Source organism: Drosophila persimilis, unplaced genomic scaffold (assembly GCF_003286085.1).
Source record: "Drosophila persimilis strain 14011-0111.01,24,50 unplaced genomic scaffold, DperRS2 tig00000000-arrow-pilon, whole genome shotgun sequence".
NCBI lineage: Eukaryota > Metazoa > Arthropoda > Insecta > Diptera > Drosophilidae > Drosophila > Drosophila persimilis.
The window spans coordinates 17,768,570-17,792,510 of NW_020825288.1; the positions used below are offsets into that span (position 1 = coordinate 17,768,570).

General features: G+C 43.9%; 1 protein-coding gene across 1 annotated transcript in view; it reads right to left on the reverse strand.

Annotated features, from left to right (window-relative positions):
• Positions 1-388: 388 nt before the first annotated feature.
• LOC6588121 (dopamine D2-like receptor) overlaps positions 389-23,941 on the reverse strand; it is a 28,158-nt gene continuing 4,605 nt past the window's right edge. Inside the window, exons 2-6 of the mRNA XM_026994638.1 lie at positions 9,441-9,673; positions 8,945-9,173; positions 6,655-6,793; positions 6,226-6,585; positions 389-2,465 (exon numbers count right to left, since the gene is read on the reverse strand). Of these exons, the coding sequence (XP_026850439.1) occupies positions 1,097-2,465; positions 6,226-6,585; positions 6,655-6,793; positions 8,945-9,173; positions 9,441-9,673 (2,330 nt within the window). The 3' untranslated portion in view covers positions 389-1,096. The remainder of the gene's footprint in view (positions 2,466-6,225; positions 6,586-6,654; positions 6,794-8,944; positions 9,174-9,440; positions 9,674-23,941) is intronic.

Here is a 23,941-nt window from a genome sequence, read left to right on the forward strand (position 1 = left end):
AATCTGCTAAGCCAAAAAAAAAACAACAACACAGCCACATCGCCATCAAGCAAACGAACAAACAAGAAAAGTCACAAATTCTCCTGGATTTGTGTACGTGTCGGTTCCTTAAATGATTTTTTATAAAATTCTTGTGCATTTTGCGGATGGAACACTTCACATAAATTCACTGCATAACTGCGTATTTCTATCGAATATCACATCTCGAAGGGAGTTTTCCTGTGTAAAAAAATACTCGTATATTTGTAAATATTTATTAAACGAGCTGGAATGGTTTCTTTCGGGAACTCGTGCGTTAAAGATACGCACAACACAGTTTCAATATACATATGTACATATGTATGCATTTATGAAAATCTATGAAACTATCAAAACACGCAAAGCCATGAATTGTGCACAAGAGGAGAGGCAGAGTCAACGCTGGGATACATATTTTTCATCATCTTGCATTGATAATAATGATCTGATCACAATGGATCTGGTGGGATTCTCCGTTTTGGGGGTTTTATTATCTCATGCTGATTCTCCCTCTGTTAGCTTTATCGAAAGGAAGAAATGGATTTTCTCTCTACACTTGTCCCAAATGGGAACAGAGAGCAGAACAGAACAGAACGTTAAAATGAATGGGATTAAATTACTATTTGCCACATTCGTATTATTCAAGACAAATTTAGTTTTCAGTATACCCGCAATTGGAATGACCAGAAATGTGTCTTCGGTATGCAAATTGAATTTGAAATTAATTAGAGCCACAAAAGCGCTTAAGCCTTGAGGACATTCAGTCACGCACACGCTAAACACACTCGGATGAGGACATGTGGAGCGACCAACAAATTGGGTATACGACACGTTGTGCGGTGGACCGCAGGCAAAATGGACTGGGATGCCGCACAGCGCTCTGTCTCTGTTTGCGGGTTTATCTGTTGCTTCCCATTGCCCCTTTTCTGTTGGCGACTCCGGCAGGGACTGCCCGCTGGCGTCGCTGACCTACGGCCCCTGGTCCTTCCGGCGGCTGCAATGCAATGGAATCCTGGAAGTCCACGCTGGGGCATTTCTGGGGCTTCTTCTTGAGTTTGCCGGGCTTAACTGGCGTCTGCTATCTGCTCGGTCTCCATGCGCTCGTGCTGGAGTAGCGGCACAGTAGGACCTTCTTGAATGCCTGCCTGAAGACTTTGTTGAAGATGGTGTAGAATATGGGGTTGACCATGGAGCTGGCATAGCCCAGCCATGTGACTACGTCAAAGACCCAGTGGCTGATTCTCTCCTCACACTCAGCGCACACCGTGGGTAATAGGTTGAGAACGAAGAAGGGGGACCACAGAATGACGAATGTGAAGAAAACGACGCCGAGGACCTTGGTGGCCTTCTGTTCCAGCCGAATGATCCTGCCGTGACGCGACGAGTTCCTCGAGATCACACTGGAGTTTCTGGAATGGTGAGAGCGAACAGTCTGCTGCCGCTGCAGCATGCATGGTGAAGATGTGGTCGCCCTAGTCTTGCTGCCGCCGCCGCCCTCCGTCCCAGCCTGGTAATTCATATTCTGGTGGCTGCGCAACGTGGCCGAGCGCCTCAATGGCGTAGATGCAGTGGACGCTGCTGCCGTCTTGGTCGGAGTCAGTAGCAGTGAGGTTCGGACTCCTCCGAAGCTGCTTCCCCGCCGGCGATGGCGACTGGCATCCCAAGTGACCACCGAAGCAGTTTTCGAGATACTCAGTTTGCGTCTTCCGGGGCAGGGGGTTCCGGGAGCAGCTAGGTAGCCGCTTCCATCGCTCTGGACCGTCAAGGAGCTGCTTTGGTTCTGGGTAGAGTGCGGACTAAGGGTTGAGCTGCCAGAGGGCGGGGCGGCTCCTCCACCGCATACTGCAGTGCCACCTGGTCCCGTTATGCCCTCACTCACACTGGAGGTCAGGGCCTTTTTATTTCCGCTGCTACAAAGGAGCAGTTCCATTTCACTTGGGGAACTACTCACCGCCGTTGTCGTCGTGGTCACCCGAAAGGTTGATGAAATTATCTTCACCTCGGCCGTCTTCACACAGTTCTGCAGCGGCCGATCTCCAAAGTAGGGACACGTGCACACCGAGGGCAGCTGCATGTAGTCCGACAGTTGGCTTTGGCCACCGACGCCAGTGTGGCACTGCTTCACCTGCGGTGGATCCAACTCGGTATCCGAGTGACAGCCCTTGCCATTCGCAGTTGACCTCGTCTGCTGATCACGGTGCGCCATGATCTCCTCTTCTCCGACATCGTCGTCATCGATGCTCTCCTGTACGGTGGTGTGTCTTGTGTACAGCGCATTCTTGGGCAAACTGTTGTGCCGCTTGTGGCGCCTCAGCGTCGTTGTTGGGGTGTCCGGATCCTCATGCGCGTCGTCGATGCCTGCGCGGCGTTCGCGTCCCGGAACTGCTGACGAAGCCCGACGACGATTCTTGTAGGCTCGCAGGCGTTGCGAAAGCTGGGAGAGAGTCCTGGAAGAGTAAATTGTATAGTGCTGTTAGATTAGGTATTAAAAGAGACCATCAATACATAGTTCGATTGGTGTGGACACAAGATATCTAAGGACACAGTATCTAAGGATGACTTTTGATTCGCGAAGTCAGTTTAGCAATACTTTTAACGGAGAAGGTGGTCAATAATTGCTAAGACGATGACCTATGAGCTAATAGCTAACAAATTAGTGTAAAAACTCTTAATTTACCATAATTAGGGCATTGAGATAGAGTACTCAAGTGGATCGAAGGGGTAATCGATTAGACCTTAAAGGATTGAAATGTCTTGAGCTCAAACTTTCGCCAAAAATCTTGTCTACGTTAATTGGAAATTAATCAACTTCCTTAAATCTCCTCTAAAGAGGAGAAAAAACATTGTGAGTTTTAGTTTTTTTGCTTGGGGATTTTAGTGATTAATGTGTTGGCGGTTAAACTATGGAATATATAAGAACAAACGTTTCAAGATACAATTCGTATTCGTAATTTTGTATCAAATTAATAATGGAAATAATAAGGAGAGGGAACGTTGTGAGTTGCTGCTGCGACCGCAACTCTACATTGATACCCGATACTTGGCGTAGCCACTGCAAATTTGATTTGTTCCTTTTGGCTATAAAAATTATCCGATCTGATCCATATTCGGCAATCTGGTAGATATGGTCATTCTTCTAAATTGTGGATGCCACAAATTTTCGTCTTTTGTAGGATCGGGATGTGAGTGCCACAGATTTTCGACCTTTGAGGGGGCGGGGCGAAGTTTTGAAATACCTTTGTAACAGGGACACACATATCACAGTAGTCTTGATACAAAATGTCGTTGCTCTAGCTCTTATGGTCTCTGAGCACTAGGCGCTCATAGGGACTGCTAGACGGACAGACAGACATGGCTCAATCGACTCGGCTATGGATGCTGATCAAGAATATATATACTTTATGGGGTCGGAAACGATTCCTTCTGGAAGTTAGACACATCCACTTTAACCACAAATCTAATATACCTCTATACTCATTTCGAGTATCGGGTATAGAAATGCTAAAATATATCTTCGAAGAATTCCTAGAAGAATTTCCTAATAAGATTATGAGATTTGTTTCTGAGTGGCGTGTTTCCCTCTGTATATGCTGCGATCGTCCCTTCAAAATTCTACTCGTCTGTTCAGTCTGAAAATGTTAATTAAAACCACACGCTTTGTGGTCATCGCGTTTCTACGTTTCTATGATGTGCCGCTTCTGTAGTTGTTGCTGTTGTTAAATTCCTGTTTTTAAGGGGTTTTCCTTGCTACTTGGTGGCAGGGCGCTACGGTCGCATAAATTTCCACGTTTCTCTTGGGTTTTTTGTTTTGACGCCATGTTGCTTTGCAAGAAAATGCGCGCAAGCTTTATTTGGAAGACTAAGAGGCCTGGTGGGCTGCTAATGAAGGCGTTAGCCAGACACAGGGAACGACAGGAGCAAGTGCAGGGCAGGCATTAGGAAGAAGGGGGATAAAGATGTCGGCTCATTATGCATCCTTCGCGTTTTTGATTTGTTTGCACAAGACGTGCGCATAAATTGAGATGCGTTGAAACAAGACTAAGCAATGGCGGAGGAGCAGACAGGGACGCAGGGAGGAAGGAGCCGCCCAACTTCTCATTATGCAAGTGAAACAAAGCCGGCTGATGCCAAGTTTGATATTGTTTCAGCCACAAAGGAATTAAACAGCTGCCAAGCTCATCACGACGTGGCTGCAGGCTCCCGGCTCCCGGCGGGGGCTGCCGATGCCAACTTCCACTCAAGACCAGGTCTCAGCCCCCGTCGTCACTCGTCGCTCCCCCCACAGTCACTTCCGCCGTTGTCATTGTGTGAAAAAAACTCAGAAATTAGAATGCTGCCTGCCAGCGCAGCCACAAAAACCAAAGCCAATATCATTTGTTAACTTCTTTGGGCCTGTCAGAAGTGCATGAGGCGACAAATTTTCAAACAATTAAAACCTCCCAACTCAACCCATCTCGACGGTCTGGGCTCCTTGTTCAATGCAAAGCAGAGCCACTAAGGGCCTCCAGAGCGTACAAAAAGCCAGAACTAAAATCCATTTTATTGATAGCACAAATTCGATCAACTGTCAAGCAAAACTGGCAAATATGAGGGCACAATGCCTGAACCAATGCCTTAAAAAAAGCGCACAGTCAGAATGATTCATATTCTTACGTGGAACGTGCCAGAGGAAAATAGAAAGAGGGGAGGCTGGGGGTATATTTTGCCCCAATTTAATGCGCTCAGACGAAATTTATTGGGGACCTATGAAGGAGTTTAAAGCCAAATAATATTGGCTCCATTACGCAGACCCTTCTTAAATCTTGAGAGTAATTAATTAGATACATTGGAAAATTTCCTTTACTCTGATAAAAGCTTGTGACTGTTCCTCTTAAGCTGTTTATGGGCAAAGTTATCTATCCAATGGATAAACAATTGATATTACAATGTAGCAATTTGGATATCCACGTAAGAGGCTTAAAGAATTTTAGGAATGTTGTAAAAAGACTATTTATGATTTGCTTAATTCGACTTTGATGACGCTACTTCTTTAAGAGAAAAAATCATCAAGCGAAGTTCTTTGGTTATGGTGTTCTAATTTTTAAGGATTTTATTGAGCGTAACTTAGATCAACGTACTTCCTCAAGGAATTTCACATCATAAGCGATTGGACTTATTTCCACCTCACTGCCCGTTACCATGCCCTTCTCATTCTTACATGGCCAGAAATAGCAAAAATTGTTGGTTTCTACGATTCCAATTTTTTAATTGAATTTCTCGGCGCATCTCTTATCCCAACATAAGCCATCAACTAAAATTAGAAAATTAATGAAAAACACATTTACGCAAAAGGCCTCAGCCGACGTCGAAGTTGGCGTTGGTCCTGGGCCTGAGCCTGGTCCTGGGCCTGACGCCCAAATCACTCGAGCAGCTCGAATGCCAAATAAAAGTGGAGTCCCGCTCCAGCCTTGCCGGCAACAAAGGGAAAACGAAAACGAACAAAATTAATTATTACGAAAAATTGCACAAGTCAAAAGCGGAAGGACAATAAAAGGCAATGCCGCAAAAAGGAGCACACAAAACTAAGAAAAGGAGGAAAGGAAGGAGGAAAGTAAGCGAGTCACAAAGCAACGAAAACGAGAGGACTTGAGGTGAGCTCCGGCCTTGCCTTTTGGTGTGGTCAGCGCTCTCGGACTCGGACTCGGATTGAGGCGGGAGTGGGATGCGGATTGGGACTGCGAAACAACAAAGATAGCCAGTGACTAGAAAGGATCACTCGTGCAAAACGGTTTGCTGGTAGCAGCTGTTTGTCCTTTTGACAGGTAAGGAGACACATTTTCCAAAGTACTTCCCACGATTTCGTCGTGAAAATAAAGCTGTTTACTCTCTCTGTATAGCAAGGGTATAGCAAAAAATTCCTTCTATTTGAAGCATTTTTGTAAGGGAAATTTTTTAAATTTAACTAGAGTATATTTTTATGTAGTTGTTGGGATAGCAACTAAAATACACCTGAAAAGGGGTGTGGATTTTATTCCGATAAGATCTTAAAAGTATAAGTTAAAATAGCTCTAAGAACAGATTTTAAAAGTGGTAAAGGGTACCCCATATTCATCGAAAATCCCAGCGCCTCTGGGATTTATTTTCTTTGCTTTCATTTGTTGCGCTTCTTTTTAGACCCCATTCCAGGCAATTACAAATTCAATAGGTATCCCTGCGAGCCCTACTTACCCGTCGCTCTGGTCTCCTCCGAGGCGGCTGCTAGCCAAGGAGTTCCGGGTGCTTTCTCGCTCTATTCCCAGGGTTGTGGTCGACAGTCCCAGAATTGTGGTTCCGTGCCGACTCTTGGGCGAGGTCTGTTGGTGGTAGACGCTTCCATGGAGATGCTGGGGATGCGGCAACTGATTATGGGTTGCATAGCGCTGGGGGCTGCTGGGGAACTGCAGGTGGTTCGATATGGAAAACTCGGACTTGGTGGGCGATCCTGTGGTGGATGAGGAGCCCACTGACTCGAGGCCTCGGGAGAGCTTCAGCATCTCGGCTCCGAATTGATGCAATGCTGTCATTGTTGTGGGCGTGGGTTCCTTGATGCTGTGGGAGTAAGTAATAGATGCCATATTCCGAGTTCCACGACCCTTGCAGAGTCCTAAGAGCGCTTACCTGGAGTCGGGTAGCCAGAGCTCATGATTGTCCAAGGTGCTAAGATCCGTATCCGTTGAATTGGCCGAGTGGGCGTGCAGCACGGAGGAGGCTTGGCCTGGGCCCGGCTTTAGCAGACGACGCCAAGTACATCGCCGTTCTGGGGGAAGGAAAGAGCAAAAAATGCACAAAACTCACAAATGCACTAATAAATTCGCACGAGTACACAAACCAACACACTCCCCTACGCACACGAAAAGAACAGTCTACAAAATCCAGCTACGTGCCGCCCCAAATGGAGCGCTTTACTGCAGAGATTTGGCTTTAAATGACTGGCCAAACGCCAGCTTCCCGACCCCCCTCATACCCAACCCACTAGTGCACTCAGCGCCACTCAAGGGAAAGGGTGCCGCGCCCTTAAACGCTTGTTTGGCCCACACGAATGCGCTGCAATGCATGTGATTCCAGCAGCAGCCTTTAATATTCCTATTGCGCATTGACTGCTTGCTGGCTTTCGTAGCCCCCAGGTCCTGCCCAAATAATCGCGGCGGACAATGGGTTGGGTGCTTAATGTCCTTTAGGTGCTAAACTATAGGATACAAAATTGAGGCGAAGTGAATCCATTCAGAAGGTAGACAGGACTATTACGTACCCACTTAACAGTGCTGGTGGAATTTTGGTGGAATTTAACAACAAATTATCCAAAATCCTATAAACTTTGTGTGCTGTGATTAGCGTCAAAGGTTTCGTATTCCTTTTATATACCCGGTACTCAAAATGAGTATAGGGGTATATTAGATTTTTGGTGAAAGTGGATGTGCGTAACGCTCTGAAGGAAGCGTATACATATATGTACATATATTCTTGAGCAGCATGAATAGCTGAGTCGATACAGCTATGTCTGTATGTCCGTCTTACTTATTTGAAGGCTAGTTATACTAAGCCACTATAAAATCTAGAGCAACATTATTTTGTATCCAGACTCCTGTAATATCACATTGAATATCACCACAAAAAACGAAAATCTGTTCTATCGGCAATTCTAAAGATGAGACAAAAAATTGGGATCAGATCGGATTATTAATCCTAATTAATTATTAGCCAGAAGGAACAAATCGATGTCTTTTCTGTCTCTCTTTCACACACTACTCTTCGCCGTGCAATGTGTGCGACCTCTGGCGGAGGGGAGCCAAACTGACTGAGTATCTGCTACAAATGTGGAGTCGCGGCCGTAGCTTCGACTCACAACGTTCCCTCTCGTTTTCAACTAACTCTAAATTAGTAAACAAAACTTCAAACATCTTAAATTATGACTGTATTTGTTCTTTTGTTTAATAAAATCTAAAATTGGTGCTAAGGTGTAGTTTAATTGCTATTAGATTTAACGTAGTACTACTTTGAATACCATTAACCTGTTCTGCTTTATTAGTGAAAATGCCAGAAGTTATTGGAGAATGGCCGCATCAGCTCATAAAAGTCATCGATAAAATTCTAATATACTTTTGCCGTTTCAAATATTTTTAATTGAAAGGAATGATATGCATCAGCATCAAAAGTTTTATCTCGAAGCTCCGAATTTAAGACAAGTCAAGCACTTCTGTAACCCTCTCGCAGCATTACAATGCATTTGCTATGCCGGTTTTTTTATTTAGGGCAAGTCGAAATTGGCTATCTAAAAATATGTACGTGTAAACCTAGCTCTCACAAATCGCATGCGACACTTATAATTTATGCGTTTTGCGAGACTTTTGCGAGCTCGTTTGCGAGAGTTTTCGATTCAAAAATGTATCGCTGATAAACAAGCTCGCTTGCGAGCATTTTGCGGACTCTCGCAAAAGGCACGTTTGTTGGTTTGCTGGGTAGGTATAGGCCGGATTCCACTTGCACAAGTGTGGGAGTGAAAGTGTGTAGCTGCTTACCCTTTTTCTCCCGGTTCAATGTGTCGATGGCTATGCCGATTCTGTGTGCACTGCTGCGGCTTAACAGCTCTTTGCCCCCAGCACTCCACCTTTTAAAATTCATGCGATGCAGATACTGGAAATATCCCCCACATGGGCACATGGATGTGCATTGTTTGTCTAGCCCACCGCCTACAACACCTTCTCCTCCTTTTCCTCTGCCAGCCCTTTTCGAGTGCCATGCAAAGTTCTTAGCATGGCACAAAGAAAAACGAAAAAAGTGCAACCAAAAAACGAAATGCAAATTTGAGGCAAACTGAAAATCATATTAAGCCCGAAGCGCTCGTCGTGGCACTTGCTTTGTAGCCGGTCGCACCCCACCAAAGGGGAAAAAGGGTAAAAGCGACGCTTACCCAAGGCTGGAGTCTGTCCCAACCACCCGCTGGCCCAGCCGGGTGTGGCGGCTGCCGTCTGATGGCCACCGCCCAAGTTCTGGCGCTGCCGGGCCAGCAATCGCACGGTCAGACAATATGTCAGCAGCATCACGCCCAGCGGAATGTAGAAGCAAACAATGGACCCGACGAGCTTGTACACCGGATCCGGTATCTGGCAAGTCCCATTCACCAGCACTGAGGCATGATTCTAGAATCAAATGAAAGAAAGCAGGAGAGAAGAGTGAGCAGATTGAAATCTACAAGATGTAAAAAGCATTGCGAGTAATTAGAAAAATATTTAAATCGGACGCGAATCTCTCGTATCTTTTTCAAAATGAAATATTCAATTAAACATTCTTGAATGATCAAAGGAAAATTTTAATGACTTTAAAAGAAGAAAGGAGGCATATCGGCAAACTCATATTTTTTTTTTTTTAAATTTACGCTGGTCTAGAAATGCATACACATTACTTACCTTGGAATACATCAAGCTCAATGGTAAACTCATGGCAATACTCAACAGCCACACAAAAACAATTTTAAGAGTGACTCTTCGCCGCGTTTTATTCCGACCAAATCTCATCGGGTAACGGAGCGATAAATAACGGTCCACGGAGATGGTACACAGATGCATTATGCTGGCCGTGCAGAAAAGGACATCCAGGCAGATCCAGGTCAAACAGTGCTCGGACCCCAAGGGAAAGTATCCTGGTGAACAAGAGTAGGAGAACGGTTCGCTTTATATTAGGTGAAGTTGTAAGTATTCTGCCCCTTCCTTATGACCCCATAAAGTGGTAATACCTATGAATACTGTGTATCTACAATGCGGATGCTTGGTTATTGTGCGATACGATACCTAGGCAGCAATGCAGTCTAGAGGACCAACAACCTCCAACTGTCGCCTGACCGTTTTTATTTAATATTTCTTGGTTTTTTCTGGTCATATTTTGTTCACTACTCCCCTACCTCTTCCATCGGATGCTGCCAAATGATATTGCCTGGTGCCTTATGGATAGACCCTGAGGGGGGTGCTTATGAAACATATTTGTGCCGCCCATACGAAACGATAGTCAAGCTCCTGCTGCTGCTCCTGTCCAGCTCTGAGGGCGCTGTGGACATAGTTTTGCGCAGCTGTTGGACGCCATAACTCAGCGATTTCCCCATGCCTCTCCATGTCCCTCACATAAAAGTACAATTGTTCTGGGATGGTGTCTGGATGGGGCATGTTAGTTGGATGTAGGGCAGGCCGGCGTATCGAATGAGTGATACTTGTGTTTGCCCTGTTGTGGTGCCCGCTGCCGGGGTGCGTGTGTGGGAGATTTGTGCGCGGGACTTATGCCCAAAATCTGGTTCAACATGTGTACGGATGGCAAAGGGGAAAGGCAGTTCTTGGCCATGGCTGGATCGATAAAAGCGTTCAGAAAAGTGAAATGGGGTTCCACTTGCCCATCGGTCAAAAATTAGTTGGTCTTCCCATTCAACCAATTTGTAATAATGTAATCGGGGACTTACCCATTTCTCTCAATTTCCATTTTCCCAGCGCACTGAATGGAAAGCCCCGAGCACCAGTATCTGTTGCATGCTGCCAGCCACTTCCCGCCCTCTAGAGCCCATTAAGCTTTGTTTATGGGCAGCCAAGGTTTGTCACATTTCCCCACTCCCACCATCGGTTTCCATGGGCGCTCAAATTGCAATAATGCTGCCTGTTCCAAAGACCGAAAAGAAAATGTTACGAATGACACGGCCATTGGGCCCGGCTGAAAATGGGCCGGTCCCAGACGATTTGTATCGTAAGTAAAGTGTCAATAAGATCAATTTGGGGAGCAGACCATACGGTTGGTCCTTTAAAAGGGAACCAACCATCAAGCTTCGAGAAAATTTGTTTAAGCTGGAAGCCAACAGTCCAATGAAATACGGGGAGTAAGTTAAATTAAATAAAATCTGGCTTTGGCCGGGCACAAAAGGAAACTAAAGAACATTGTCAGTAGGAACCTGAGATTCGGGTTGCTACCGCTTTCTCCGGATGCTCCTCCCTTACCCTCTTACCCTTGCGCCGACTTTACGGACAAGCTGGGGTCTGACCGAGGACAATGCTTTTATTTGTGTTTTTGTTCCCTTTTTCGGGCGCTTTTCTTACGAAAAACATTTCAACTTACAAATGCGAAACAAATTTCAAACAAAAGCGCAAAACTTTGCTGTTCCCCTGCTGGAGTCAGGGTAAATACATTTTTAGCTGATTTCTTTTGTGTTTCGCTTTGCATGCCCGCTGGCCCGCTGGCGGTGGTGGCAAGGGGAGAGCCGGCGGGCAAAAGAGTCCTCATAAAACTAAACTAAAACACAAATAGCCGAGGAGGCTGATGACGAGCAAAGTTGGCGGGAAAATGACTTGGTAAATGAGTTGAAACTTATTTAATTTGTTGTAAGTTTAAGTTTGGATAGCGAGAGGGGTTCTGGCTCTGCCACGCTAATGATTCGGCAGCTCCCCAAATAGAGTGAATGACAAACCAAAGTCCAGCTGAAAAAGAGTCTGAAAAAATCATCCCACACAATCGAAGATGAAGTGGCTATGGCTAACTATTGTTTGACCAGGCCCCCACCCACCCAACTGTTACAACATAAGCTTTGGTATGAGCTGGGGCCACTGAGGCAAATATTTGCACGCTTTTCCGCGGTGGTGAACTAAGGCAAACAGTTATCGCAAAGCGCCGCAAGCGGTGAAGGTGGTCGGAAAATGGAGGAATATCGGGGGAACATCGGGGGATTTATGAATGGACTGATCCCTGTGCAAGCCCGTGTGTTTGTGTGTGTAATGTAATCCTTTGTGGCGGTTGTTGTTGTTGCACGGCATCGATTTCAATTTTGGCTTCGGCTCTGCCGTTTCCTTGCATGCAATTTGAGGCGCAGCATCTTTAGTCAATTAGATACATTTATCTTTAAACTGTTTGCCCACTAAATGAGCCAATGACAGGATAAAAAGGATAAAAGGGTTCGGGGCTTTTTGTTTGGTTAGCCGAATGCTTTAAGTGGATTTTCCCGATGAATAATATTTAGTATGTAGTATTTTTAGACGTAGACATATTTATATCGCTGCTACATCAGATTTAAATACGATTTAAATCAAACGAAACCCCAAGAACACAGTGAATTAAAATTTGTATTATCATGGAAAATATGAAAATAAAATAGAGTATTTAAATACCATTGAAGCCGTGAAAATCAACTTTTCTAGTTGTAATACAAAAATATACTAAAAATAAAATTTAGTATAGTTTGCACTATTTATTTAATTCAAAATTCATTAAATACATAAACATACATATGTATGTATAATTCTGGGGTTTCGGCAGATTAAGAAGAATATGTAATCAAATATTCGGCAACAGACCTCACTGAGAAAGAGAACCGACACTTCTTCGTTTTTGGATAGCTTTAAATTCAATTTGTTTTGTGCTTTGCAACGCTTTGAAAGTATTTGGCAAACAAAATAAACATCAGCATAAATCCCAAACCAATCAAAAGTGAAATATCAAATACCTGTCACCAAATCACATCACATCCCCATCCGTTCACCTCCCCATCCGTTCACCTCCCCTACCTTATATACCTACGAACCCAGAAATAACACGAACACAAGCCAAATGATTTGTGTCAATAAAAAGGGCGCGCGGTAATAAAATGCAAATATGAGAAAAGCAAAAATCATTGAGCGGAGACTCGAAAACTCCTGTGATTATAAAATAAGCCAACCCAACCCGATTCGCTGCTGCCACGCTCCCTTGCTCTGTATTTTGCTCCACAAACCATCAACAATAACAATTTTCATAGCAAATCTCTGAATTGAGAACGGCCCAAATGTGTGTCTGGCCCCTGGCATATGCCAGTCACAGACACTTATAGCAGCGATGGAAGGAGTATCAGTGTTGAAGTAATCGGCCAAGTTAAATACATATATAAACGATATGAGGCCAGTTTTTGTTTGGAGCCCAGCACCAAACACAATTACGATATTTTCGATCTGCGATGTCGGATAATCGATCATTTAAAGCGTTTCCTGACCCTTGGAACATCTTTAAACTTTCCTCTAATTGGCCGCACTGCGCCGGCTGTTTTGCCCATGTTTTGTACAGTATGTTTATGTGCTTTGGCTGCGTGGGTGTACGAGCAACCCGCGGCGCTTGTTGACACGTTGTCACCTCTGCTGTCATCCAAATTTATGGGGAGCAGTGCGATGGGGGCGGGGGGCCGGTAGTCCGCTGGGGCTCTTCTTTTTGCCAGCTGACAGCAGTTTTTGACTTTTAGCACGTCTGCATGTAAATACATATCATTTTCATTTGCATTTCTCGCGTCCCTCTCACATATGTATGTATGTATGTATGTCCTATTTGCATGGTCATGCATATGTTTATTCATATGGATATCTGCGGGTATCTGTGGCCCTCACGAGATGTATTTGGGTTGATCCCTATGGCACTGCCGAAAAGCAGGGTACTAAAGTGTGTATAGGACGCCACTATCAACCGTACATTTCCCTTCAAACCGCCTTGGAGGTATATCTTTCGAAAGGATTTACTGGAATTTCTGGCTACATCCAGAACATATTGCAAGGCGATTAGACATATTTCCGAGTATTTCCATGAATGAATTGAATGCAATGAAATTGAATCATCATTCCATTCAACTTTGTTGTTAAGGAAAACCAAAAAGTCGACCAATCATTAAAAGATTTTAAGTAAAAAAAACATTTTTGGATGTCCAGCTGTTGCTGCTGGTTGTAACCGATGTTGTTAGCTGGCTGGTTTTGTTTCGGCCGGGTCGTTATTTCTGTTTACCCGTGTGGTCAAATATGTGTGTTGCCAGCATGCAAAAAAATGTTGCTATGGAAAAATCTCCTATGGGATTCTAGATGCACTTCTTCCTTAATTGAATGAAAATATTGTAGTGGACGCAAAGAGGGATTTAGGTTATGTGTGAGTTGTAATTTATTCGTGGGCTGGCGTGAATACTGAATTAATGTAGCATGGAATTCATACAATAGCTGAAAGAGATTTATGAATTTATTTACCTATTATTCATAGTGTAAGTGAGAGGTGCACTTTGGTTCAAGATACTCATGAATTTTTCAGTCTTAAGTCGTCCCAAATCTATCGAATGCTTTCACAGTCAATAAAACTTAAAAAATCTATAATTTCCGTATAGAATTTGAAATTTGACATAAAGTAACATTTATGGTGTGCATTTGTGTTGTTATGATTTCTTTAAAAGTTGCACTGTCGCCCTGTCGTTTGAAAAAGAATTTCCCTTCTCTACCTACTTACTTTAGACATAGCAGTACCACCTGAATCCGATCCCTTTAACTGCGTTTTCATGAGCTAAAAGTGCTGGCCCCAGATAAAGACCACAAAGAAAAGTACGAGCATATGGCGGCTAGGCAAGGTCTGTTGGCACTGCCAGAGCCTGGAAGTTATTAACATGCATATGATAGACACTTCCGCACAACTTGCCGAGCAGCCGGAAGGAGCCGAGGAGCCGAGGCGGGCTAAGAAACTCAAAGAGGAACATGCGGCGACTACGTGCAGACCAACGCCAACACACTCGAGCCATACGTGATAGTTGTGGCCTAGACCGAAAAATAGGAAAGTGCGGTGAGGGAGAGGGGCCTGTGTTCTGGCTGTTGTTAACTTGCTCCATCCGGCTGACGGGTTCATCATCTCCATGATGAGTAAACTGAATAGAGTCAATAGCCGCAAGGCGAAGATCTGCCAGCCATGCATAAAGTAAACTATTTAATGGGCTTTCGATTTCTATCGTTGTGCCATAAACGCGTTTGCCTCGACATCCCCCAACTCGGGTCGAGGAGCTTGAACGGAAATCGAAAGCTGCTCGTCGGGGCTGCCACAGGAGGGGGGTGGCTGGGCAGCTGGATGGCTGGGTCGATTAGGGGTTGCTGCTTTCTTATCATCCTCTTCGAAACCATTTTCCTTACGCAATTTGCCTAGACAGGAGGCATCTTCATTTTCAGTTTTCACTCTGCCTCTTGTCGCCTCCTCTGACTTTTGATTCCGTTTCAAGTTCTCAGTATTCGTATTCACAAAGATTAATCCACACAGGATTCTGAAGTGGGCAGCGACAGCGGCAGCTGGTCTGGTAATAATGCAAATGGCTTTGGCTTCCGTGTGACCCACAAGCAGATCCTTATTTGGCTCGGTTATGGCTCTGACCTTAACTTTTCCTTTGTCGCTGACACTTCTATATTTAGTGTCACACCGAAGCACATTTTCCCCGATTTTCTTTTGATGTCGGTCAGTGCGAACGAAACCAATCAAAGGCCCAAGGAAAATGAGTGCATTGCAGACATTGCTATTTCGTTCACCTCAGACTCAGTCCAAGAGATTTATTTGGCTCATTTGCATTTGAAAAAGGTTTCCGTTCCAGTGTGTGTGCGTAAATATTACCTTCTATTGATATCAAATCTACTTATGCAGTCTGGATTGAAAGCGATTGATAGAAATCTCTGTTCATTCACGATGAATGAGTCGCTGTTCGAGTCGCTGCAATTTAATTTAAATATTTTTGCAAGGGCTTCCGAATAAATGGAAACTAAATGAGAAAACCTCAGGCAACAGGCTGGAGCCAACTCTGTTCAATGAGATGCCATAATAAGATGTGATAATATTTGAACAATTTTGCATTCCAATGATTCTGAGCCAGCGGTACTTCCGTATGTAAATCTACCATGAGAAATCTTTGAGATCTAGAAGGATTGGCGGACACTCACTCACTCACTCACTCAAATTATATCTTCGTGGCATTCGTATTCACTCTATTCATTTTGCGCATTGTTCATTCGAATAGCGGTGTATTTCCATTCATGCAGACCTCTAGTAGTCCTCTGCAGTCCTTGCATTGCAGTGCAACAATTGCATTTCAACGTTCCAATATATACATATTATGTCTCATATATGCGGAGTTAATTGCTATCATCTACCTTTTATCAGTAATACAATGGAGTGAAAAATTTAATTGAATGTTCTCTGGCTTTGAAGTGTTCACAGCATTGATATTTTCTCATCTCATTGGTGTCTCTCGTATACTCTCCATCGGAAACTTGGCCCCATATCAAGATTCACCGAATTTTTATCCATATTCCCCAAAATTATTCATAACTCGGCAGAGCCACGATTTGTGTCGTTCTGACTAAGCAAACCTTCGGCACTTCGTTCAGCTTCGCGCCGGGCCCGCGCCATTGACAGCTGTCGGCTTAGCAGGGCAGAAACAGTAACAAAGGCACCAACAAATTCTCAAACTATATACATACATACGTACACATATGTATGTAAGTGGAGTGGTCTATGTGTCTCCTATATTCTTTGTCCTTGTCTGAGTCTCAAAGCAAATATGTATGTATAAACTCTTGTTTGAGCAAAAATCGCCTGGTACTTTGACGAGCTCTAGCAGAAGAGCAGCGGACACGAAATTCAATTAAATTTCCGACAAGTTTTATGTAAACACATTTTTTATTTTAATAGATTCCCCGCATTGAATATTTAATATGTATTTTTTGCCTTGGCCCACACAAATCGGCAAACAGTTGCCATTCCTCGTCGGATCAGACCCGCAGGGTCGACGGCAAATGCTCACAGAAAATCCCCAACAGACCCAGAGGTGCCCCACCGCCTCGGGGTTCCCCTTTATTTTTACACTTCAGCAAATTTGAGGACCATAGTCAGAAAAAAAAAGGGAAATAGAGGTGGAGACAGAGGCTGATGGAGATGGAGATGGAGAGAAATAACACAAACTTGCATAAAAGGAAAGCAGAGAAGATCGAATTTTTTAATGCTCTTTATGAGCTGATTTTGAGGGTAACTCTTTTTATTGGATTTGGTATAAAGCGTTCAAAAATAGCAGACTTCTTAAAAGTATTGTTAAGTACTATTGAAAAACATTATCCTTTTTGAATCAATTTAAAAAATTTAAGAAACTACTATGGTGGGCATGTACGTGTACATTGAATTTCAATGACTGCACCATCAAGTGGCACAAAGAACCGAAGGGCACCTCAGTATAACACGCCACACGTACTGCATCCATGCAGAAAATATAGAAGTTAGAATAATGATTAGTATTCATTTGTACAATAAGTAATGCGGAAAATCGATTTATGTACTTGTGTATATGTTTTTGGACCACAGCGATTTCTTAGAGTTCTCATAGGGGCCTAGTTCAGGCCTACTTCATTTTTTATTAACACTGTTATAATTGTTGTGGCTCTTGCTGTCTCGTCAAGTGCTATTGGCCTCACTCCTCGTCCCGTCCTTGCCCTTGCCCTTTCAACTAAAACCCCTGTCGTGCACCACGTATATCCACCGCCCCTATTTTTTGTATGTTTACACAGCTTTATTTCTGTATTGTTAACGCTTCGCTGAACCTGAACAGGAGTGGACAGGGCACAGGGCACAGGGCACAGGGAGTGGGCGACGTGTCCTCGCTTCCTTCCTTCCTGCTTTCATTTTTGCCACAACTTTTGCTCCTGCTATTGACAGTGCTCTAATGTGGCAAATAAAGTGGCGACTGCTTCGATTTCCCCTAGCCCCCCCATCCACCACTCATTCAGTATCGTCATTAAGTTGAGCGCTCTATTCTCCGCATTCATTAAACTCCTAACTCTCTCTGGAAGCTTACGTAAATTGCTTTGCTTCCGTTGCGTCATTACACGACGCTTTAACGTTTCATTATACTCATTGTTTGTCTATTACGAGACTTTTCTTATGGTTTCCATCGCTCTCTCTATCTCTTCGCCTTCGTCTTCGTCTTCGTCTTCTTCTGTTTCGTTCTTCTTGTTTGTGTTCTGGGCACTGCTCCTGCTGCTGTTATTCTTGGGTCCTGACTGGAGTGTGTTTGCTTTCCAGGCAAAAGTTTTCAAATAGATTACAAAGCACTTGTAATACCTTTCTTTTCTGCTGTTGCTGTGCATCGCTAAGTTATTGCAACTTTTCGTAAATAGCTCTTCATGCTCCCAAAACTTATTGATGAGCTCATTTCACCATTTTGCCTGCAGTTTCAATTGCCCGAGGCCCGTGGAGTTGGGGCTAAACAAATACAGTGGTGACAGTCGGAGCGTATCCTGGGTGTAGGTGTAGATCTATACTGTTTATAATACGGTTTGCTGAAACTCTGAGAGGCCTAAAAAAGTAAACTTAAACTGCTTCAACTGCTCAAAAGATGAGCTCAATTTGTCGGGGTCGTCAAACTGTTCTCAATCAAATTATGATGAAACTTTGCAAAACAAACTCTAAGAAAAAGGAAAAAAAGGAAAAGGAAAAGGGAAAAAAGGGTAAGTGCCGCCCAATCCCATATCACTTTCAAGGTCATTAGCCGTGCAATCAATATGGGGCGACCTGTCACCAGAGAGTCAGAGAGCCAGAGACCCAGAGAGCCAGCGGCTGCCGGCAGTTTATGTTATTTAGTGTATTTCCCTACCAATTTGAGCACAAAACCGCAACAACACGACATATTACAAACTTTCCTCTTTATGAACATAAAAGGTTTCGCTCGTTTGCCCCAGCATACTCGTGCTGGAGGTATTTTGATCGTCCTCCCTGGGCATAATAAAATACAAAAAATTACAAGATGTCGGCGCCGGCAAATTGGGAATGTGAGCAATGCATGGGCCTGACACACATATTTCATCTTTATGGGTTTGTTTTCGGTCGCACACAATCGTGTTTCTGGGACATTTATGAGAGAGAGCAGAGCCTCTCTCGACATTGATAAGTACGAGTATTTCAGATGCAGATGTTGCCATAGTGCCTCAAGCAGAGCATTTTATACATTTTTTGTTCTACAGTTAATCAATTGGGAACATATAAGATAAGGTATATCCGTATATAGCATGGAATATAATAATGAATAGCATGATTTCTAGCATAGTTATGGGGTCCAAAACTTGACAGATGGTGGTCCAGTTTGTATGAATTGTACTTATTTATGAATAGCGCCATATGAAAACGAGGAGAGAACAAAACTCTGACTTGTTTGGCTTGACTTTTCGACAACTGGGCAACCGCAGCAGAGTCATAATGGGTCGGGACGGGCCGTAAAGTCAGCCGCAAAATGCTTTTGAGCTATTCTAGAAGCTTTGCTCTGCTGACAAGTGCAACTGGGTCTGGCAGTGCACTGCCAAATTTAATATACTCGTACTTTCAAGCGTCATTTTCATGGCAAGAAAACTTTTCGCATAATTTTCACAATGAGCACACATGCCAAAGACAGCTTCTGTTTGGCGGAGAGATTTGGGGGATGCGGGGGAAAAGCTGAACCATCTTTTCATTCAAGTTCAGCAACTTTTTGCAACTGTTCTGACTTGACTGTAATAGAATGTCTGAGTCCAAAGGACGCCTTCGGAAATGGTAAAAATAGTCTCGTAACATTTCTCCGCAAAGTAGCAAAAGTTTGCCTCTCAATGTCAATTATATTGAGATTTATGCATAATTTGAATTGGCTCTGCTGTCACGCGTCTAGTGCTGGTGCTGGCCTCGCTTCATTTCGCTTCTGACATTATAAATTCAAAGCCAGTATCTAAAAGTAGGTAAACGTCCCTGGGAATGGCGACATTTGGCTAATCGCTTAGACCTTCGGCTTTACTTACGCAGCGAAAATATTTATATCGCAAATAAGTTACTAAAATAGATACATTATTCTTAGATACATACATCGATCGATCGACCGTGAGATCGATACAGTGTTGTTCAAAGGCTCTCTTAACGTTTTTCTCTCAAAAAACTCTTGGATTGTGGCCAGAAGACCTATGCCCTCTAAGATTTGATGACTGTACTCACAATACAAAACGAGTATACCATAGTATAGTTACATACATTCAAAGTACACGTATTAATTTCAATATTTAGCACTTATTGGGCAAGGTTCGAATTAGCAAAGCCAATTTCTTCCCTCAGTACACACACACACATGAAAAATGCTGACCAAAAGATACATATATGTTAAATGAAAATCAGTGTTAATACATACGGCACTCTAAATGAAGCTCTGCTCTGACCCTGGCAGAGCCATAACATAACCCTCACAATTTCCCACACCCAACCTCGTAAAGGGGAGTAGGGGACAGTTGTTGCAGCTATGGTTGAAATACTTTTATACTTTTATGTTGTTTGTGCAACACTTTTAATGAAAGGCCAAAAACGGGAAAAGTAAAAAATCATCAATGTGTATAACGAGAGTGAGGGGGCTTGAAGGCGTGTGCCAATTAATTTAAATAAAATTTTCAGTGGCTTCTGCTACACTCAACTGTTTAAAAGAGCTGAACATAACACTACACTACACCGAAATCAAAAATCATACAAATATACCTGTATACCATGCACTCCCGCCCAGAGGCGAGATTGTTTGCGCTGTGGCTCGTATGACATAAAAATATGTACATACATAGCTTCTCACAGCCGGATATTTTAACCAACAACTCATGTATTTTGATGTACGATGCATGCTCCAAACTATTCAATCTTAAATCGATAAAAAAATTTCTTAACGCTCTGTGGAAACCTTTCAAAATTATTTAAAGGTTCTGCAAAATTTAAATAGCTTCCATAGCACCAAGCAGTTTCGTAAAATGTTTTACAAATATTTTCCCACTGGAGACTAAGAACAAAATAAAAAAGTCGGTGTCCTGCGCTGGACGGCCACGGCCGTTTCCAAGTGACAGGATATTAAATGATAGCCAGCGACAACAGGAACGAAGACAGCAATAAAGCGCTGAAGAAAATGTATGGGGCGCACAATTTTGCTGTGGGGAAGCAAGGCGTATCAAAACAGATGCAAATCATCTGCTGGGAGGAGTTGCCAGGACTTGGCAATTTAACGCCACTAATCGAGTGACATGATGGCAATAATTCCAATTTGGGGCAAGTCACGTCGTGTGGCGGTCGCGCCCGTTAAATATGTATAAGCGAGCGCTGCGCTTCTGTCTGCGGCATTATACGAGTATGTATACGAGTCGCGGAGGCTAAGGCTAAGCAGCCCAGACGTGCCTGGCATGTTGTTCGAGTCTAATGTTATAATTTTTGGTTGCTTTGCTGTCCATAATTATTTATAACTGACGTGCCAAACAGTTGGAGTGCCGGTGGCAATGGAGCAATGGTATATTCTTAGGCCACATTACGCATACGCCGCGCTGTCAAAGGGCAAGAACGTGCAGCAGTCTTAGAGGAATGTGTGAGGACTCTTGCAAGGTCGCCCCGCTTGTTGACAGTCAACCTGAAGTAGGAGGACAGCTGCGAGCTTGCCAAGCAGAACGTAGAAAACGAGATACAAATGAGATATGATGTTTCATTTGAATTTGTCCAGCGTGGGCATGGGCATGGGCATGGGCATGGGCATGGGCGCCGACCAAAAATGAAACATGACGACAATTCTGAATCGCTTCTGCTCCACAGTTGTTGTTATGCTAACCATTTGGAAGCCAGAGTCTGACCAAAAGTTGCTTGGAGCCACGGCTCGTTTATCAAATCCCGAAAAGATGGGAGTTGCGGACTCGCTGTCACTGTCAAAGCTTGATAAATGGAGCGAACCATGATGAGTCAGTCGGTGTCTGGCTATGCGAAATATTTGCATTGATTTTGAGTTTTGCGGAGAATGAAAATTGCAGCATTACGTCTGCATAATGACATAAATACTTTTTTAGACAGAACGTGCATTCAAAATCTTTTTCCAGCTGACAGCCGCAATAGGACGGGCCTGCGACAAAGGGTCTCTGGGACGCCAATGCAGTGCTTCGCCACCACTGGGGCATTCAAAGGAAAGAAAGAAAAGCCACTGCAGAGGCTTTCGCCTTGGTACGCTCTGACTTGCGGCCATTTTCACACTCTGCAATGTCAGCGAGGCGGGCACATAAATTACATGCCACTTACTTTGCGCTTTGCCCGACGCACGGCAAATGAACTTGCGGCCACTTAAAGCGCGCTTTAAGCGGCAATACACGTACAATGGGAAAGCCAGGTCCAGGCCCTTGCCAGCCCGAATGAAATATTAAATTGGCAATCGCCAGCAAGAAGAGTGACGACTATAAAAAATGCATTTCTTAATCCATTAGCACTACCAGTTAAGCAAAAATAATAAAATACAGCTCCTTTCCGCTGCAGGCGGCAGAGGACTTGGGGCGGTGTCCTTGCAGCACTCAGACGGGCGCATGCAAACAATCGATGAATGAGAAATGACTGTAAAGTCCCTGCACATCGGCCACATTTCCTTCTCAAGCTCGCACTTGCAGAGCGACAGACAGACAACAGCAATCTGTCTGTCAGACCGTTTTTCAAAAGTGCATTCCCAACTTCCGCCTGTGCCTCAACCATTGCCTCATTGGATGCTCTACATATGGATATGGAGTGGATACTGAAATGGTCGCACACGTAAGCGTAATCATTTTATATTAGCTTAATTTAAATAAAAGTATGGTATACTTTTATTATCACCTTAATACAAAGAAGTGAATAATTGCTCTCAGTGTGTTGTATTTGAACTAGCATTTCGACAAAAGATTCCTATCTTTAAATTAATGCACAGAGATTTTCCTAAAGAACAGAGTAACTATGATTCGTTGCCATTCAAGCAACCTGAGTGTGTCCGTGTTTCCGTAAGTCAGACATTCGGCTAGTCAGTTGTTTGTGGCCCGGGACTGGCCTGTTTGCTCTGTAACCGGCGGTGGCCCAGGCCCAGGCCCAGGCCCAGGCCCAGGCCCAATGCGAGTCTCGAGGCGACTGCCACAAGGGCAAATACATGTATCTTGAGCATATGTCTGTTTCCATCACACGCCAGTGTCCGTGTCCGTGTCCGTGTCCGGGTCCGGGTCCGGGTCTGTGTCCGGGGCCGTGCCAAGCCTCAATTGTTTTGGCATTGACTGTCAAGGCAATCCAGTGAGAGTCTCGGTCTTGGTCTTGGTCTTGGTCTTGGTCTCGGTTTCGTGCTTGAGCTGCATTTCCACCTAGTTCTAGTTCCAGGAGATCCGACTGCCTTGACTTGTCTCGATATATTTTCTCTGCACTTTCCGTGCACGCCTTTGTCAGTTAACACCCATACCCCTCCGACTGTTTGTCCATCATTCTCTGTGCCTCTAGTGTTTGCTTCTTTTAGGGTTATACTCCTTGGCATTGTCGCTGGCGTTTGTTGCCCCCAAAACCTATTTGCAATTTAGACTTGTTATCGATTCAAGACAAATATTATTAGAGTAATGGCTTTTCCAATTTCTTTCAGTTTTGCTTTTGTTTGGGTCGTTGTGGCTGTCGCTGTCGCTGTTTCTTGTTCAATTAATCATGTAAAGTGCAATTTAGCTTCTGGCAGTAACAATAGAAAGTTCAGTGCATGCACCTGTCTAGTGCTTTGCTATTTGATGGGCAGATATGGTATGGGTAAGGCGTTGCGTAAAGCATATTTTGTTACTCTGGATATTAAGTCTATCTATCTATATAGCTTTGTCGAAGGGTATCTTCTAGTAGTCTATACAAACTAGAGGAACCAAATTTGGAATGGACTGACCAGAGTTTACCATTCCGGCAGACGAGATTCGGTCGGACCTCTCGTCAGATGAGGTCTGAGAAATAATGGAACGCAGTCCGAGGCAAAGCAAAACTATTTTTAATAAATAAAAGCCGCTGTGCCCCATGGCAATATATCCATCCGCTGGGTGGAAACTACGAGTACTTACTACATTAAACTAAAACAAAACCCTAGTATTGCCCTCGTAAGGCAGTTTTTGTGGTTCGGTTAGAGTAAACGTTAGCCTACCCCAGGAACCTTCTGGGGAAATATTTGAAGCTAAAGCTAGAGTCAGGACCCGTTTTACAGTTTTACTTTATGGGCTGACAATGGTGGGTCTCCGAGTAGACAAGGGCAGGTTTAGTGCCGTGCCCTAATGAGCTATAGAAATTTTGTATCCTCTTGGATAGCAATACGTATATAATCAATTTTCGT